We start from the raw sequence: 18,012 nt of genomic DNA, 5'->3' as shown, positions 1-18,012 counted from the left end.
GGCCTTATTTTAAATGTGCATAAACCCATACATTGTAGCATCTTGTGACGTCATCAGCAGTGCATTCAAATGTCACTTCCAGTGGTTTCCCAAACCCCCCCCCTTGTACTGTTGCAACTGTTAATCCTGCCAGAGTCTGTGGTCACTGCACGCAGCAGGATACAACTGTGGTATCAATAGCTCTCGTTGTTTCAGAGCTGGCCATTCATGCACTGGTGTTGGTAGCTGAATGCATCAAAGTGCATCAGTTCTGTTCCACCTGATGCACTGTGTTGCGTCTGACAGGGTTAGGGTTAATTAAGGGGGTAACTCGTGTATGGAGTCCATAGCGTTTGAGTAGCTGCATCAGATTGCCATCTCCAAGGGTTGTCTACCTCCAAGGGTTTGTTTACCTCCACGAGGGGGTTCAGGTTGCAAACAAATTGATTGGCAATGAGCAAATTGACAATGAGACTAATTTCTCTTTGGGTGTTTTCCAAAGTATTTCAATCTATTACTGCCTTTTCAATTTTTATATAAAACTAAGGTTGTATCACAGATGAAGCCAATTTTCCGAAGACAGGCTTTGCCATGGAATCAATTCCGTTTAACGAAAAGTATCAATTTTCTCTTGATTCTCACAATACTTCAAAGTACATGCAGGAGTTGTTTTGAATTTACATTCCCCGTTCTCTTCAACACATTCAATTTTTTTTTCTAGTAATAAATTTCAAATTGTACGTTTTATTCCAACAAAAAAGAATTTCTTATTCCTTGGATGTCTGCAAACTTCTGAAAAGAAGAGTTTTGTGTTTGGCACAAACAGATCCAAGAGAAAGGGAATTATTGTCTGGCAGCCAAAAACAAAAAACTGAACTTGTGAAGTAATAATTCAATAACTAAACATACGCTGATTTTTTTCAACCGATGTCTCATTCAAAAGTGAATAACTTCTGTATTGCTAGAAAAAGAGCAATTTAGAAAAGGAATCTATTTTTCAGGATGAAACTCAAAGATAGCATGGGAAATGTTTCTTTAAATCATACCCATCAGATCCTTGATAATCCCCAAGACATTTTGGTTTATAATGGTCACACAAGAACTCACCCTGGCAAATTCAACTCTCAGCGTGCAGCAACCAGAGTAGATGTCACAGCCCTGGAGGCCCTTCTTAGCCTTGGTGGCAGACTCGATAGATTCAAACGTGGTCAACAAGTTAAGGTTAGACATGCAGTACACCCAGAAATGTCAATTGTGACTGGAAATAAGACTAGGAGCTAACATTAATTGCAATCGCAATTTCTGATACAAAAAACAGGAAATTACCTTATGGCTGCCAATTATTGTAAACTTCCAAATGTATGAATTCCAAGCCTAGGGAAAAAAACTGCTTTTATTTCTAAATCAAATTGGATCCAAGTTCAACTGATATAAAAATTCCATGACATGAAATGGAATTTCTGGGTGGAGTTTTAGCTACAATCTAACTGCAGTGAAGAGGAACGCCAGAACGACTTTTGCAACATTTTCCCCAATGTACATCCTGTTTGTCCTGGTTGTCAGAATATTTTTCTCGCAAAAGGTAGAGTACATCATTTGTAGTTTGTGCATTATATATTTGTTTGAATCAACAAAACTGCTCAAAATCTAAAGAAGGGTGCTGAACAACTAAATCTGATGAAGTTTCAGCTCAGTGAATGCTGTATATTCCGAGAAAACAATATTCTAGGATCTCGATTTCAAATCCAAAGTTGCAGAGTCATGTTTTGAATTGTGCCCAAATTCAGCATCCGGGACACGTTCTCATTCAGCTGATTGCAGCTACGCGATGTCGAGCACTGAACCGAGGAATTATAGAGGGCGCGCGCACGTCCTGTCAACATTTGTGCGTGCTTCGCCAAATTAAAAATGAACTATTAACAGAAATTTCCAAAAATGCGTCTTTAGATGCATCGTTGGAAAGGGCCTTCTTTCATTGCTTTCTTAAAAATGACAGCTTGCCAGAAAGAATAATTTCACTGGGAGTTTACTGCCATTACTATCTTTTAACAAAGTATGCTTTTCAACAATAATTTTGTCAGTTGATTTTGGACAGCTGCAACTGATGGACTGTACCTTTTAATAAGCTGACATAAATATATTTCTCAACGAGGCCAAACTGGTATAACTGCTGCTGAACTAGTGAAATGATGACAAAAGCTACAGATGTACAAATACTGATAAATAAAAAAAACATGTTAGGAATTTGTAGGGGGGGGGCAAAAGGATATTCCACCATGGACTGGATGCCATTCTTCCGGAAGATGACAATACGTAGGACCTCACCAAAGCCCTTGCAGATAGTGTGGATCACGTCCTGCAGGTGTGAATACCAATAAATGGGGGTCAATATTATGCATGTAAAGGCACACAACTCACACATATCATGGCAACGTTAAATTTTATGGTGAATGGGGTTTATCCAATATAGCATTTATGCCTTCAATGGTATATATGCAAGTGGAATCACTTGCATGTTATAAATATATCAGATTATAATGACTAAAATTCAATGCAAAATTTGCGAACATTAGGGTGTGTGCATTGTACATTTGTCTCCACGTGCATCCTTCTGTTTTGAGGCGTGCGATCACACCCCCACGCCATCACACGCCTAAATGCTTCCTGAGAAGTGCGAATAATCACACGCCTGAATCCCTCAGTACCGCACGCCTCGGCATACATTTACGAAATAATTATACTTTACAATTTGTGAAAAATAAAGAACGTCGGTGAAGAGAATATGGCTTTATTGTAAACCAAGATCAATATTTTGAAAAACAATACCAGATTGTTCAGTCCCAGCTTGGACCACAGAATCACACGCCTAGAAAAATCACACGCCTAGAAAAATCACACACCTAGAAAAATCATATGCCTAGAAAAATCATACGCCTAGAAAAATCACACACCTAGAAAAATCCAGGTGTGTGTTTTTCCACATACGTGTGATTTTCAAATCAGACAGACTGTTTAAAATTTAAATAAAGCTCTGTATTGGATTTCTGTTCACTTTGAATTAATCAGACATCTCTAAAACCAAAAAAAGGAAAAAAAGAGTCTTGTGGGTGAGGGAAATATAAAACAATTACTATACCCCATACATATTCATGATCAAGAGCCGAATTCCCACTGATCTATTCACCATCACGTTCCAGCCGCTATTTTATTGTTATAGTGCAACTGAGTATGTATGAGGTATAATAAAACAAATACAATATGGTTTATTTTGAGTGGATAGCCGCTATTAGCTCCCTCGGTATTGGAAGTTGACAAACTACATTGTAGTTTGTCAACTTCCAATACGGGGAGCTAATATCGACTATCTACCCTCAAACCATGTTATACTTGACTAATATTGACTGCTTTAACTTGTTTTACAGTAAAACTAGTCTCCCACAGAATCCAGGAAGCGTTCTATTTTCCCTCAGCTTTACGCTCCATAGATCACCTTGAGAGGCTAGTTTTACTACACCACTTGAAGCAGTCACTATTCTTACAATCTACTTACGGTGTTGATGGTATAGAAGGGGTTGTGCACAGTCAATAAGATGACTGCATTGGGTATCTCTTCAGGCATGTCCGGTGCGTTCTCACTGTCAAACGGAAACACACCAACCATTACATTTCAACTTTTAAATGAAGCAAGTCAAAGATATGACAGGGACTATAAGGCCAACAAAAAAATAGTTCTGCTTCTGATTACATGGCATTCTGAAACAGGGTAGGTAGGTAGGGAATTTTTTTTTTTGCCAATTTTGTTGTGTACAATCATATGGAAGATCTGCGTGTAGTCAATGGTAAAAATTAGAAATTGATGGTTTTGTGGTTTTTTTCCCTCATTTTTCCCATAAAAAAAAATTAGGGTAGGGGCTGTCAGAATAGGTTAAGTAGGGAAACCAGAAGAGGAACTATTTTTTTTGGCCTAAGCATTTATAACTGATGTCTTGAAGACCTTACGACCCAAACTGTTATAAAAATCGAACACACGGTTTCTGAAAAATGTCAAATTGTCAACACTGGGCATTAAAAAAATCACTTGTTTTCCATTGACTGTGTAGAGGAAAATGCATTCAAAGATGCTATCACCAAATATTAATTATCATAATTACCAAACACTGTTTCCGATTGAGCTATACCTCAATCTAATCTTGACTCTGTCTACTAGCATGCCAAATATCATTGCATTTCAGATTATAATTCTACTAATTCATCTAAATCCAATTTCCTGAAATACTGCAATTTTTTTTTCTCCAAATCCCAACACATACAGGGTGTCTCAAAAAAAATTAGCAGTCAATCCATAAATATTAAAAATATCAGCACTCTCTTTTTGCAAAACTCATCTATAGAGTCTGAAGGTGCACTAAATACTCTACACAATGGCCTCTATCCCATCTCATTTGAACACCCCCGTCCAGAGATACAACTAATTAAATAAAAAGACTTGAATTCCAAGTTGGGCCACTTTGTATCTAATGGAAGACATTCACATACCAAGAAGGTCAAGAAAGTGGCCCTAACAGATTTTGACAGTCTTTCCAAGCTCTGCCGTAACTTTTATCAAAAGGTCCAAATCACAGAGAACAATTTTCATGTGAAGGGTAAAGAAACACTCAATCATATCATGGCAAAAAGAATATTAAAAATTTAACGATTTAGTTTCCTCAGATTTTTTTTTGTTTGACTGCTACATTTTTTTTGGAGACACCTGCACATATTTCAAGTGTCGTTACTACTTACCCTGGTCTCTTGATGCGCTTGCTGGTGGAAAAATTGATGACGGCGGGAGAGCCAGCTACATTGATCACATTCTCAGAGTGATTCTGTCAAAGAGTCAAGACGGATTGTTATAACCAATTCATAGATTGTTACACTAACAATTGAATTTGAAGACTGTTGGCATATCGCAGCCTTTATTCAAATAAGGACTGGAACATTTTCGCACTTTATTATTTCGTATCATTATTGTTTCTTCTTAAAGTGGCATACCTGGGTGTAATCAACACAAGCTGTGGCTGCCTCAATGTCCTCAAACTCCACCAGAGACTGGCCTTTCCCTGTCATCATGTAGACATAGCTGTGGGAGAGTTTACAAAAGCAATGGTGAGCATTCCGGGTTGTGGAAAAAAAACAGAACTAATTTAACCATGTCTGGCAGCTTCATCACATTTCAAGGTTGGACACTAATCACAGAAATATGACATGTACCTGCAGGTACATGTACATCCAGGACTGGCAACTGGGCTTTTTGCATGTGCTTGGCTGATCCACCTGAAGCACTGCAAGAATTATGCTGGACTCATTGCAAAAACTGAGAGGAATTTAAGAGTTGTAACGGCATGGCTCATTACCAATTTTGAGATCAATTGCATTTGTGCATTTACCATTTACATGCGTAATGCTGTGAAATATTATTGACTGATCTCCTAAAAGCCACTGAATTTTCAAGCAAAGGGAACGTTAACCCTAACCCACCTCACTCCTCCAAAATCCTCCTGGCGGTTTTGGAGGATTCCAGAGGATTGAGGATGAATGGTGATTGAATCAAATGAGGATTCTGGAGGATTGAGGATGAATGGTGATTGAAGCACAAGAGGATTTTGGAGGATTGAGGATGAATGCATTTTGAGGCAGGACTGTCTGATGATTTTGAAGGATTTGGCGTTGGTTTATCCTTCATTTAAACACGAGTGCAAAATTTTGGGATGAGGAGGATTTTGGAGGATTGAGGATGAATGCATTTTGAGGCAGGACTGTCTGACAATTTTGAAAAATTTAGGCGGAGTTGCAAAATTTTGGAGGATTTTGGAGGATTGAGGATGGTTGTAAGCAACAAGGGCCTAGGGGGTTAGGGTTAAGGTTATGGCACAAGTCACAATGAAACTACATTAACCCTAACCCTGCCAGACGCAGCACAGTGCATCAGGTGGAAAAGTCTGGTGCACTTTGATGGAAAATGCTACCAACACCAGTGCAAAAACCGGCCACTTCTGAGACACTGAGGGCTAGTCCCATAGAACAATGCCCGAGTTGTATCCTGCTGCGTTGGGGGACCACAGACTCTGAGGCAGTTTGGCCTTGAGACTTTTGACCTGATGGATCTTGCTACACTGGGCAGGCTTGTCACTTAGACAAGTGTTGCATGTTGCTGCGTTTGGCAGGGTTTCTAGCCAAAATACCCTGGAGGGTTAGGGTTAAGATTTGAAGCTGTGGTGATGTGATGGAGGCTGGTGAGAGCATACTGTCTGAATCGTTGAGTTTCCCCCAGTTATTTTTAGAACCACTGAAACACACACACACAATCAATCAATCAATCTTACTTTATTTTTCACATAACAATGCAAAAGTATACCAAGAAAATCATAAGATCACAATAATGTGGATGGGGTCTCTAAAAAGCACGGCTTGTCGAGTAGTGAACCCCCCCCCCCCAATGAATTAATTAATTAATTTAATTTAAATTACAACACACAGATTTCTTGCAACATAGTGCAACTGCAAACTTACTGTTATTACTGCAAATGTTGATGTTATGAATTCTCTTCCCCTTTCACTTTCAGTATTGACCAACCCTGAGTATGATATTCATCGTTATTTATTATATTTTAACTCTAACCGCCCTAAATCCTCCAAAATCCTTTTGCAAATTGAAGGAATTTGCAGGATTGAGATTACATGGCAAAAGTGCGTTGCTGATTTCGGATTAGCACTGTGTCAAGGTCTTAGGCCGGACCTTGTGTTGTTTATGCTTAGCCGTGCATAAATTTAGTCCTTGATTATACTTGACATCCTCCACACTGCTCCAGGATGTCACTGCCTCTGCCTCAGCCTATTGACAGTCATACCGGTAGCCGAAGATTTTGCAGGATTCAGGCAGTGGTCACCCCTCCATGGACCATATTCAAGAAATAACGGAGGAATTTGCAGGATTGAGGCTACATTTGTATATGCCATTTTTCCATGAGGCCAATTGGAGGATTTTGCAGGATTGAGGCTACATCCTAGTAAAAAGGCCTAGGAGTTAGAGTTAAGGCCCCCCCCCAAAAAAGTCGGTCTCTGGTCAGCGCGCGCGTCGATTTTAATCATGCGCGTCGATCTTTTTTTTTTTCAAAATGTTCCGCGGTAGCTCCAACAGCGCCCTCTATTTCCGCACCTCCTCATTTTTTTTTACCAAAGAGCACCAAGGAATGGGAAATTGCACCAAGGCAAATGATCGAAAGCACCAAGGCAAATTATGGAGGACACTAATGTACATGAGGACACCAAAAAAGCAAAATAGTACCCACCTTGTCTGTACAATCCTAGCTTCAAGAAAGAAAAAAAAAGCAAAAAAAAAAGCCGCGTGGCCGCATCAATTCCGGAACTTTGGTCTGACCAGAGACCGAATAATTTTTTTTGTTGTCCTAATATCATCCAACTTTACCTGATGGGACCAAAGAACTGCAGCGCCTCCACTAAGTCACCATCAGTGACCCGCTCGCTGAGACCACGGACATGTACTACCTTGGAGGTCATGAGTTTGTGGTCATCATCAAAACGGTCCTGAAAAACAGTGGGAATTAAGAAAAGAAAATCAATATTCTAAATTAGAACGTATGGGTTGGTTGAAACGGTAAACTTCCATGAAACTACCTGTTGGCAGCATTCTATTGAAATGAAACACATCACTTTTTTTTTTTTAGAATCGAGCAGAATGTTGACAGTAGGATTGTGCCATGTGCTTAAAAACCACAATTCCCCATACCACCCCAGTACGTTATGTGCAACACTAAAACTTGCCACTGAAAAAATGGAATTGAAAAAAAAAGGTAAGTGTTGTTTCAGCAAAACGAAAAATTTCACATAGGGATGTGTGTTTGTGAATTGTTTTGCTGAAAGAACGCACACTTTTTTTGGTGATCCGTGGACAGAACTTTAAAACGGTGGTTGTGTTTAAAATTCCGTAACTGGAAAAGTACCTGAGTGATTTGAATGATTCTTATACTAAAAGAAAGCTTATGAATTGGGCTTACATATCCTGGATTTTGAAAGAGCTACATACCAAACTTCACTAAAACAATAGTCCCGACATTTGGGCTTCGTTTTTTTTTTTTACTCACCCTGTACATGTAGTCATACAAAGCCTCACTACATGTACATGTAGATGAGCACCACTGATTGCAATGCATGTGCAACATACGACACTCATAATGTGTCCATTCCATATTGTTTCAAAATTCAAGTCACTCCATGCATAGGAAAAGAAGTCTGCTGGAGCTGTGCAATACCTGTAGGCACTAGGTAGCACTAAAGGAACTACATTGTACATGTAACCACCCATGTTAAATGCTAACTGACTTTTATGTGCATTCCTCACTTTCATTCAGTTAATAGGCTACACCCCTGAGCCTCTTTTTCTGTTCAACACATATGTGAAGTAGGCAAAGAATGCATTGTAATTTGTACTCTATAATCTATTGTCTGTCAAAGGCACAGCGCAACCAATAAAGCCTAGGCTGGAATAATTTTACTCACCCTGTACATGTAGTCATACAAAGCCTCACTACATGTACATGTAGATGAGCAGCACTGATTGCAATGCATGTGCAACATACGACACTCATGATGTGTCCATTCCATGTTGATTCAAAATTCAAGTCACCCCATGCCTAAGAAAAGGAGTTTACTGGAGTTGTGCAATACCTGTAGGCACTAGGCAGCACTAAAGGAACTACATTGTACATGTAACCACAAAATGCTAACTGACTTTTATGTACATTCCTCACTTTCATTCAGTTAATACACCTCTGAGCCTTTTTTTTTGTTCAACATATATGTGAAGTAGGCAGAGAATGCATTGTACTCTATAATCTATTGTCTGTCAGTGTCAAAGGCACAGCGCAACCAATCAAGCCTAGGGTGGAAATAAAAAAACATTGAACGTTTAATCACTCAACAAGCACAGTACGCGATTAAAAGCTAGAGTAGTGTGCATGAATGGATCTCATTTTACCCTACCACAGTAGAATCAGAATTCAGAATATTCATTGAAGTGATGGATTTGAGTAACAATTAGCTGTGCTGTGTGGATGTGAAGTTTTGAAATCTTGAATACAAAGAGACAATGAGTCTTGCTGTGTGGAATGTGGTGAAGTGTGGCAGAAAGCCCACATGCTTGCCAACACAAAGACAGTGAAGAACTTTGTTAACCCAGCAGGATATGTGGCACCCCCCCCCCCCCCCCCAATCTCCCTACACCCTATACACACCCCTGGACTATTGTTACCTAACACATACCCCCCCCCCCACAAACGAGGGGGGGTTTCCCTCTGTCACATATCATGCTACATATTGAGCCAAATAAAATTTAAAAAACATGTTTAGCGTTCCCGCCCGCTTCCTTTTTGGAGGCGGCCTCTTTTTGTTTTAACAAACAAAAAATAAATTTTAAACAGTGACATCATTTTGACCTCGCATGTAGCCCATATAAAGCTGGTATGTCATTTCCCGAGTCCAAGTGGTGGCCATTTAAAAAAAAAAGCTGACGGCCATCTTGAAAAATAGCCTGGCCGGTTGTTTTGAAATAAACAAAAAAAGTAAGCGTGTAGTTACATAAAATATAATACTCATTTCAAAATGTACACGTATAAAATGAGTAAGACTTTTACTTCGCTGCTTTAACATGTTCGACTGTGTAGCCATGGTCCATAATTGTAATTCTGTAATTTTTTTCATGAGACCTTGAATGAAATTTAAATCGTCTCGATTTTCGTCACTGTTTTCCTTCACAAACTACAATATTTTAAATAAAGAAGGTTGGGCGGGTGAGACATGATATCAAACTAAACATATTTTTTAAGTGGCCTTGTAATGTGGAAGGGGAACAGGCTGTTGGGGAGAGGATTACTGTAGGATTTATGTCCATAATTGTAATTGTGTAATTTTTTTTTCATGAAAGCTTGAATGAAATTTAAATCATCACGATTTTCATCATTGTTTTCCTTCACAAACTACAATCTTTTAAATAAAGATTTGAAGGTTGGGCAGGTGAGACATGGTATCAAACTAATATCCAAACAAAAACAAAAATAATAAATAAACCCGCTAATTTCTCTGCACTTTATAACCCTTTAATATTTGAAAACCACCTTTGCCCATAGAGTTAGAACTGGCATCATGCGGTATTCGCGACGGAAACCTCGCCGATAAACGGTTTTCACTTTCCATCCAGATTGTAAGTAAACCATTGTATCTCTATCTTAATCATCGTATCTCAGTTGGTGTATTTAGTAATTCTGTGGCCGTTTTGAGGGTGAAATCTGATGTTTTTGATGGCAGTTGGTTGGGTGGTTAGTTATTCCTAATGTTAAAACATTTGTAGGGTCAAAGTTACTCGTACTTCACATCATGTATGATAACGTTTAAACCGGGGCTCTAATATAACCAGGAAAAAAAATTGTAATAGCACACCGTTACAATCTTCTTCTTTCGTTTGTTGGGAAAACAGTTCAGATATCAACTTGCAGTTGGGTCAACCATAATTTGGTCTCCTGGTCCAAGTTAGTTAGACTGTCTGTTCCATATGGAGATTGGTAGATTGGGCAATCGGATAAGAAAATGGTCTGCAGTTTGGTCTGTAGTCCCACATTGGCAGGTGGCAATGTCCGCGAGGCCCCACCCAGCCATGTTGGCTCTGAAGCGCGCCCCACGCCAGTTCGAAGGCGGTTTAGGCCTCCCGTGTTATATCACTTCCACTGACATTGGTGTGGTCCTCGACGAACTGATGTAAGCGTGTAGTTACATTAAATATAACACTCATTTCAAAATGTACATGTAGGCCTATAAAATGAGTAAGACTTTTTCTACACTGCTTTGACATGTTCCACTGTGTAGCCACTGATTTTTGGAAAGAATGTTACAACCTGACGCCACTTCAGTGGTTGTAACTTGTATACAAAGTCTATGGAGAGTCAAGAACATTTTCTAGGTATTTCCTAACAAAATTGGAAATATTTCTCAGTCCCAGATTCAGGTCTTATCACCATTTTAGCAATGACTGCAAATTTTTGCAATGAGATGTTTATATCCTCGAGTCACCATAATTGACGCAGATAACACTTGCAAGGCGCGCGCGTTGTCTGACGCAAATTTAATGCGAGTGCGTCAAAACATATCCTCGTCATTTAAGGGGGTCTGACGATATAGAAAAAAAACAGCGTCAGGTTGCAACATTCTTTCCTGATTTTGAAATTAAATTTATGGGGTGATTTTCGAGTGGCAGGCTTATTAATATAATGTACTCCTAGAACTATGAGGCTCCGCGTGAGCAGAGCCTCATAGATCTAGAAGCCCGCAAAATTGTCTGCAGCACAAAACACTAATAAAGTACAAAAACGTCCATCAAAATGCAGACATTTCACACAGAACCGCTGCACAGTTTGCCCCTATACTCCGTACTTTACCTCTTGACATACTCACGTATCATGGGCAGAACTAACATAGGTGGATTCTGTCGGTTTTTAGGCCAAAATGATGAAAAATATGCCCTTTCCGCACTGAGCCAACCGAACACTTGAAACGTGCATGCATATGATCGAGCGATGATTTTTGGTTCGCTCGGAGCGCGCCGCGGGGAGTACGGTACAGACGAAATGATAGTATGAGCATGCGTACAAGTGCATGTACCGTACCCCCCGCGAAAATCATCGCTCGATCATAATGCGTGCACGTTTCAAGTGTTCGGTTGGCTCAGTGCGGAAAGGGCATATTTTTCATCATTTTGGCCTAAAAACCGACAGAATCCACCTATGTTAGTTCTGCCCATGATACGTGAGTATGTCAAGAGGTAAAGTACGGAGTATAGGGGCAAACTGTGCAGCGGTTCTGTGTGAAATGTCTGCATTTTGATGGACGTTTTTGTACTTTATTAGTGTTTTGTGCTGCAGACAATTTTGCGGGGTTCTAGATCTACGAGGCTCCGCTCACGCGGAGCCTCATACATAGTTCTAGGAGTAAATATAATGTAGGCTAATTCAGTCAACAAGGTCATCAGGTCATGAAGGTCAAACCGTCAATGCTATGCAACATTTGAAATTTACTAGGGCCTAGGCTAGTCCGAGTAACTTGGACCCAACTTATCGCCTTTTTAAAAATTTGGACATGGTCTGGCGATAGTAGGGTCCAAGTCCATTCCGAGACCTAGACAACACAGTCACTGACAGTCCCAAAAACCAACATTTTCCAACAAAAAACATCAGATTTCACCTTCAAAACGGCCTCCAAATTACTAGATATGTCACCTGAGGTACAAGTAGACATCGATAATTAAGATGGTTGTACTGAAGTTTACTTACGATCCGGAAAAAAAGTGAAATTTTCCGTTCATTTCGGAGAGCTCCCCTCGCGATCTTGAACACGTTAAATTTGCGATCGTGTTTAAAGTTTGAACGACGCGATTTCTTCTACATGCCCAGCGTACATTGGATGGTCCCCGTATCCCGAGTGCGATTCCGTTACCGAGCGCGCGCGATGCATCGATTATGATAATGATCACGTTTGTAAACACATACATGTGCATTTCGAACTGTAAAAGGGAATCGGGAACCAGCTTGAACTGGTACCCGCTATAAAAGCTGCGCTAGTTCCCGACTCCCTATTATCGTTTGAAATGCACATGTGTTTACAAACGTGATCCAGTCTACTCATTATCATAATCGATGCATCGCGCGCGCTCGGTAACGGAATCGCACTCGGGATACGGGGACCATCCAATGTACGCTGGGCATGTAGAAGAAATCGCGTCGTTCAAACTTTAAACACGATCGCAAATTTAACGTGTTCAAGATCGCGAGGGGAGCTCTCCGAAATGAACGGAAAATTTCACTTTTTTTCCGGATCGTAAGTAAACTTCAGTACAACCATCTTAATTATCGATGTCTACTTGTACCTCAGGTGGCATATCTAGTAATTTGGAGGCCGTTTTGAAGGTGAAATCTGATGTTTTTTGTTGGAAAATGTTGGTTTTTGGGACTGTCAGTGACTGTGTTGTCTAGGTCTCGGAATGGGCTTGGACCCTACTATCGCCAGACCATGTCCAAATTTTTAAAAAGGCGATAAGTTGGGTCCAAGTTACTCGGACTAGGCCTAGGCCTATACAAAATAACAAAGTTAATATGAGAACCCCAAATAGGATGACAACCAAAAATCAATGACTGTTGTTGGTCACGGAGGACATGAAGAATCGTACAGTGAAAGCGCCCTCTACGGGCAAAGGACAAGTGACTCCTAGAAATGATGCGGGCAATGTCGCGTCGTTTGCATTTGCAAGTGCCGACAGATGTTCGACAAGAAAACATAACTATCGAGGTCCATTTACACAGTCAAAAATATGACATTGTTCTCCAGACATCGAACATGAAAATGACGCAAATTACCCTGGTTCCAGACTGCACACCGCGCCCGCCGACTTCAGTTCTTTGACGTTTTGTAGCGTGTCCCTCGAAAGTCGCCATCTTGCATGTCATATCACGATAGCTGCGCATGCGCAGCGTGTAAATCGTGACGTACGGCGATGGTATACCGCCCTCTAACTGCCTTTTGGGAAAAAGTTTATCAGCAATTGTGGGAGGGGAAATTGGGGGGGGGGGGGTTCAGCGCAAGGGCCAAACAGCAAAATGGGAAGATTTGCATATAATCAATACATTTCATTGCCTTCAACTGAACATGTATCATTTTAAAAAAGAGGATTATTACAAAGTAATTACAGACAAAGATAAATATTTTTTTTCAGTTGAACGGTTAAATTTATTTTTATATGTACAGTCTTGAAATATACATTGTATAATACACATTTGCAAAATTACATTGAAGTGAATGCTGCATTTTATAGACTTAACTTTAACTTGTATTCACTACCCTTGTGAGAGGGGAAAAAATGATCTTGCCCCTTTACCCCAAATCTGATTTCCGATAACTAATTTTCATGCAAATCCACTCACCATAAAATAAAAGTCATGCCATCTACAACTGAAAATAGTAAAACATGTCCATTAGAATTAAACAACAAAAAATAGCAATTGTTTGCAACATAAACTAAATGGATCCATCGTATCTGGGCAGTTACACATTCCCAAGCATTCCATATCTGTCATATCAATCATACTCCTTTTTCTTTTCTTTTTTATTTAAATATAGCCTGTTGTTCAAAGCACACATTTACATGTATCCAGGTTTTCTCTTTACTTTAAAATCAATTAAAAATTGTATGGCTCTTGCATGATAATCATGAGAAAGTCCACCTGATAAGGAATTTCCAAAAGGAATTATTCCGAAAAAAATTGGCAATCCTCCAAATCGTTCATTTTTTTGTTGAAAACACATTGCCACTGTATTACTTCTTCACAGCATATGAATATTCCCCTGAAGATAAAGGATTTCCAGAATGAAAAATCTGAATACTTTTAAGTCTGATACTTGGTTGATTGCTGTAATTTTGTCCCGAAATGAATATTCCTTTGTTTCCTTTTATAAATCTAGTGATCTTAGCACTGTAAAGAATGAAGTTTTAAACAGCCAAAGCTAACTTTAGTCATGCCTTGTAGAGTGACTTGTCAAAAGTAGTCACATCTGGTCTAATTCACTTACATGTAGTGTGAGAAGGAGAGGCAAGGGGGTGCCGAAGCTAACAATGTCAAAAGTTGACATGAGTGGTCATCCCGCTGAACGACAGGTTTCTTTGTTGAGCTCTGTGCACTAGTAGGCCTCTTCCACCCCAACACACAAAACAAATCAAAGCATGTAGCACATTTGCTTTTAATGCGTTTTGTTTGTTTTCAATAAAAACACCGGTCAAAATGCAAAGAAGAGTGTTCAAAACTTAACCTGTTGAAGTTTCAGCTCAGTGAATATATTGCACTTTTCCAGGGAAAAAAGTGAAAACATGCACAACCTTTTGGTCACAAAACAAATCACCTAAATTTCTTGATTTCTTCTAAATGACAGGTTGCTTAGTGCCAGTGCGATATTTAATCACAGAAAACTTTGTATATAATCATTTGGTAGGTTACTCTGGGATAAATTCAAGCGATCCTATGTGCCTTTAACCAGTTTGCGCCAGGATTATTTTGACAAGAACGGAGTGAGGCGCAGGATTAATTTTCACTCGACCTCAAGCCAGGCGGGTTGGAGCCATCACCCTCGTGTTTATCTGTCATCCGTACCGAATACCGCAAAACCTTTGCATGCATATACGTCATCCGGCACGAACTGGTTAAATATTGTACACTTCTCTGGCATGTGGTGATTATCAAATCATTTATGTTTGACGAAAGTGTCTGTGCACAGTTCTTCACTCTACACTGGTCCTCCTCCCCCCCCCCTTCATTCTTGCAAAATGTTCTCCTGCAAGACTTTTAAAATGTTTAATAACTACATGTAGGAAAAGAACCAATTTCCCACTGCTTGGGAGGCTTCTGCATTTGTTTAATGCCTAGTTTGACAGCTAAAAGCCCTTAGTAACACGTAAACCCATTGACATTTGCTCCTAGTTGTAGTGAGTACTCGTACTTACACTCATACTCGTACTCGAGTGCATTTTTTGGTACATGTACTCGAACTCACATTCATGGTAAATTACTCGTACTCAAACTCGACTACAACACTGATGGTGGTTGTGTGTTCATTTGGTTTGAAAATGGCAGGATTTTTATGAATCTCAGGCTGAAGATAAAGCCAAAGCTGAAGACCGGGTTTCGTAAACCCTCTAATACCTTTAACAATTCTTCACGCAAAGAGGAAATTTTGAATTAAAAAAAAAGCCCACACAACTGACAGCACCAAAAACCCTTTATGCAGGGACTTGATAGTCAAACGCAATGGAGATGATGACCCTAATTACTGGAATGTATGATAAATCAAAATCTTTCAACTTGGCACCAGAGTGCAAGGGCGGATCCAGAGAAGTTGGTGCCATGGGATCTCTCAAGTGAAAAGTGGCTTTATTTGAAAACAATTTCAGTCACTGCCGGGGAGGCCCCCCCCCCCCCCCAGCCTCCACACCCCCCTGGATCCGCCACTGCAGTGTCTGAAACTACACGGTGAGGAACAAATTTAACATTTCAAGAGAATATTTGGTGTCGTACTCTGGATATAAGGCACTGTGGATACAAACCAAGGTTGTCACTGACAAAAAAAACCTCTTGGCCAGGAAAACCGGTTTTGGATTCCAACTAAGCACTGATATTTTGCTTAGCAGAGAAATGAATTCCCTTGGCCAAAACTGGTTACCAGCCACACGTTCACGCAATGTACATTACATGAAACTGGGGCTTAGCTGACTCATGCTTAGCACGTAAATTGGCTAAGGAGATATTTTCCTCTACCTAGCTACTCCCACTAAATTATGATAATCTTTAATTTGGCAAATACTGTGACATTTATTTGGATAAACATATATAAATTCCCTGAAGCCTCACGGTTACAGATCACTCCATTAAGCCCCACTATGGATCCACTGCTGTTTGGTCCAATCATAGATGTTATTCGTGTCCAGCAAAAGTTTGACATGCATGCAATTGCGTATGACACGCGTGTCTAGAACATACATGCCGGACAGGGGAGGCACACGTGTTGCTGAGGACCACATGCACTGGGGCTGGGCCTTATTATGACTGCAATATGTCTATTAACCCGGCTGATGCTCCCTTACTGCCAGGAGAGCTTCTGCCTGACACATCAGGAAGGACCACTGGAGCTATCCGCGGGACAGCTGGAATGACAGATTTAGGGGCTAGCATGGGCCCGGCGAGCTTGGGGGGTTTCCCTGAGCCCCGGGGGCTCTCTGGGTGCTGCTGGATGAATGGTGAGAACTGGGGTACAGGGGCGGAGAAGGGGTTGAAGGCCTGGCCACGGGGACTGTGAGGCTTCTCCTGGGTCATCTCTTCCAACGGCAGGCGCACCTTGGGTGTTGGGGTGGACTCGTGCTCCAAGAACTTGACAAACTGCTCTGAAAAAGACTACAGGAAAAAGACCAAAAGAAGTACAAACTTTATTTATGACAACTGTCAGAAACACACTTTAACCCTTCGAGCAGCTTGCCCAAAACATTTACGTGGTGGAACCACCTTGAGAATGTTATCACATACGTGTTTCTAGGTCAATAACCCTGGCATGCCTGTACATACACAAGATATAGGTCATTCATATGGCCAGGGATTGTTTACAACCTTTCTGAGCTCTGGGCGGCACGAGGGGTTGACACAAAGGGAGGGATCGGCAGCACTTAGGGGTTGGCCACTAAGATCTCCAATTACTGCACAAAGGCATTAGCCGCCATCATGGCTTCTGTCTTTCAACACTCCTTACTCCGGAGTGGCTAGGGTCTGGCCAATGGGAGTCTACAGGCTTGTGGTGTATAGTAGGGGTGAGGATTACATAGAAGATTGGCTTTATTGGCCCATTGAAAAAAATTATGACCATTATTATTTGGAAAACATTGAGAATTTTATCACGGGGCCACTGCTCGAAGGGTTAAAGGCATATAGGTTAATTTGCTTTTCATGCATTTTGTTTGCTTCCACTAAAACCACCACTGAAAGACAAATGTCTGAAACCTAACCTGTTGAAGTTTCAGCTCAGTGGATATTACACTTTTAAAACAAAACCAGTGAAAAACCATGCACAACCTTTTGATCACGAATCAGGATCTCATTAATAGCACTCTTCATTTCCAAAATCTGTCCAGTGACTAATCGTTGGAAATCACCTACATTTCTTGATTTTTTTTAACATGACAGCAAGCCAGATGGGATCATTTCATGTGGTGTTTAGTGCCAGTACGATCTTTAATTCAAGTAAGCTTTTTGATAATAATTGAGTTTGTGTTACAGCATCACTAGAAGACCCTTCCCTAATTGTTCATGGTGGTGTATATTATACTACACTACTTTGACGGTTATTATAACAAGCACATATTATTTTTATTATTTTTTTCTCTCCTATAAAGCTTGAAAGACT

At 40.3% G+C, this 18,012-nt stretch overlaps 2 protein-coding genes across 5 annotated transcripts in view; both read right to left on the bottom strand.

Moving 5' to 3' along the window:
- LOC119742525 (heterogeneous nuclear ribonucleoprotein L-like) overlaps positions 1-13,557 on the bottom strand; it is a 30,896-nt gene extending 17,339 nt beyond the window's left edge. The window contains exons 1-7 of one of the 3 annotated variants that reach the window (XM_038218486.1): positions 13,434-13,557; positions 7,445-7,563; positions 5,011-5,098; positions 4,762-4,844; positions 3,530-3,614; positions 2,250-2,335; positions 1,087-1,183 (exon numbers count right to left, since the gene is read on the bottom strand). In XM_038218486.1, the coding sequence (XP_038074414.1) occupies positions 1,087-1,183; positions 2,250-2,335; positions 3,530-3,614; positions 4,762-4,844; positions 5,011-5,098; positions 7,445-7,563; positions 13,434-13,541 (666 nt within the window). In that variant the 5' untranslated portion in view covers positions 13,542-13,557. Of the gene's footprint in view, positions 1-1,086; positions 1,184-2,249; positions 2,336-3,529; positions 3,615-4,761; positions 4,845-5,010; positions 5,099-7,444; positions 7,564-8,120; positions 8,332-8,535; positions 8,656-13,433 lie in introns of those variants that run through there. The other 2 variants (XM_038218487.1, XM_038218488.1) reach the window with 2 other exon arrangements.
- Positions 13,558-15,182: 1,625 nt separating this feature from the next.
- LOC119742410 (thyroid receptor-interacting protein 11-like) overlaps positions 15,183-18,012 on the bottom strand; it is a 34,864-nt gene continuing 32,034 nt past the window's right edge. For both annotated transcript variants that reach the window (XM_038218329.1, XM_038218330.1), the window contains exon 22: positions 15,183-17,012. In XM_038218329.1, coding sequence (XP_038074257.1) covers positions 16,662-17,012 — 351 coding nt within the window. In that variant the 3' untranslated portion in view covers positions 15,183-16,661. The remainder of the gene's footprint in view (positions 17,013-18,012) is intronic.

This window comes from Patiria miniata, unplaced genomic scaffold (genome assembly GCF_015706575.1).
Source record: "Patiria miniata isolate m_02_andy unplaced genomic scaffold, ASM1570657v1 HiC_scaffold_6, whole genome shotgun sequence".
Lineage (NCBI taxonomy): Eukaryota > Metazoa > Echinodermata > Asteroidea > Valvatida > Asterinidae > Patiria > Patiria miniata.
Note: the sequence above shows the minus strand (reverse complement) of the source record. Positions and strands in the feature narration are given on the sequence as shown.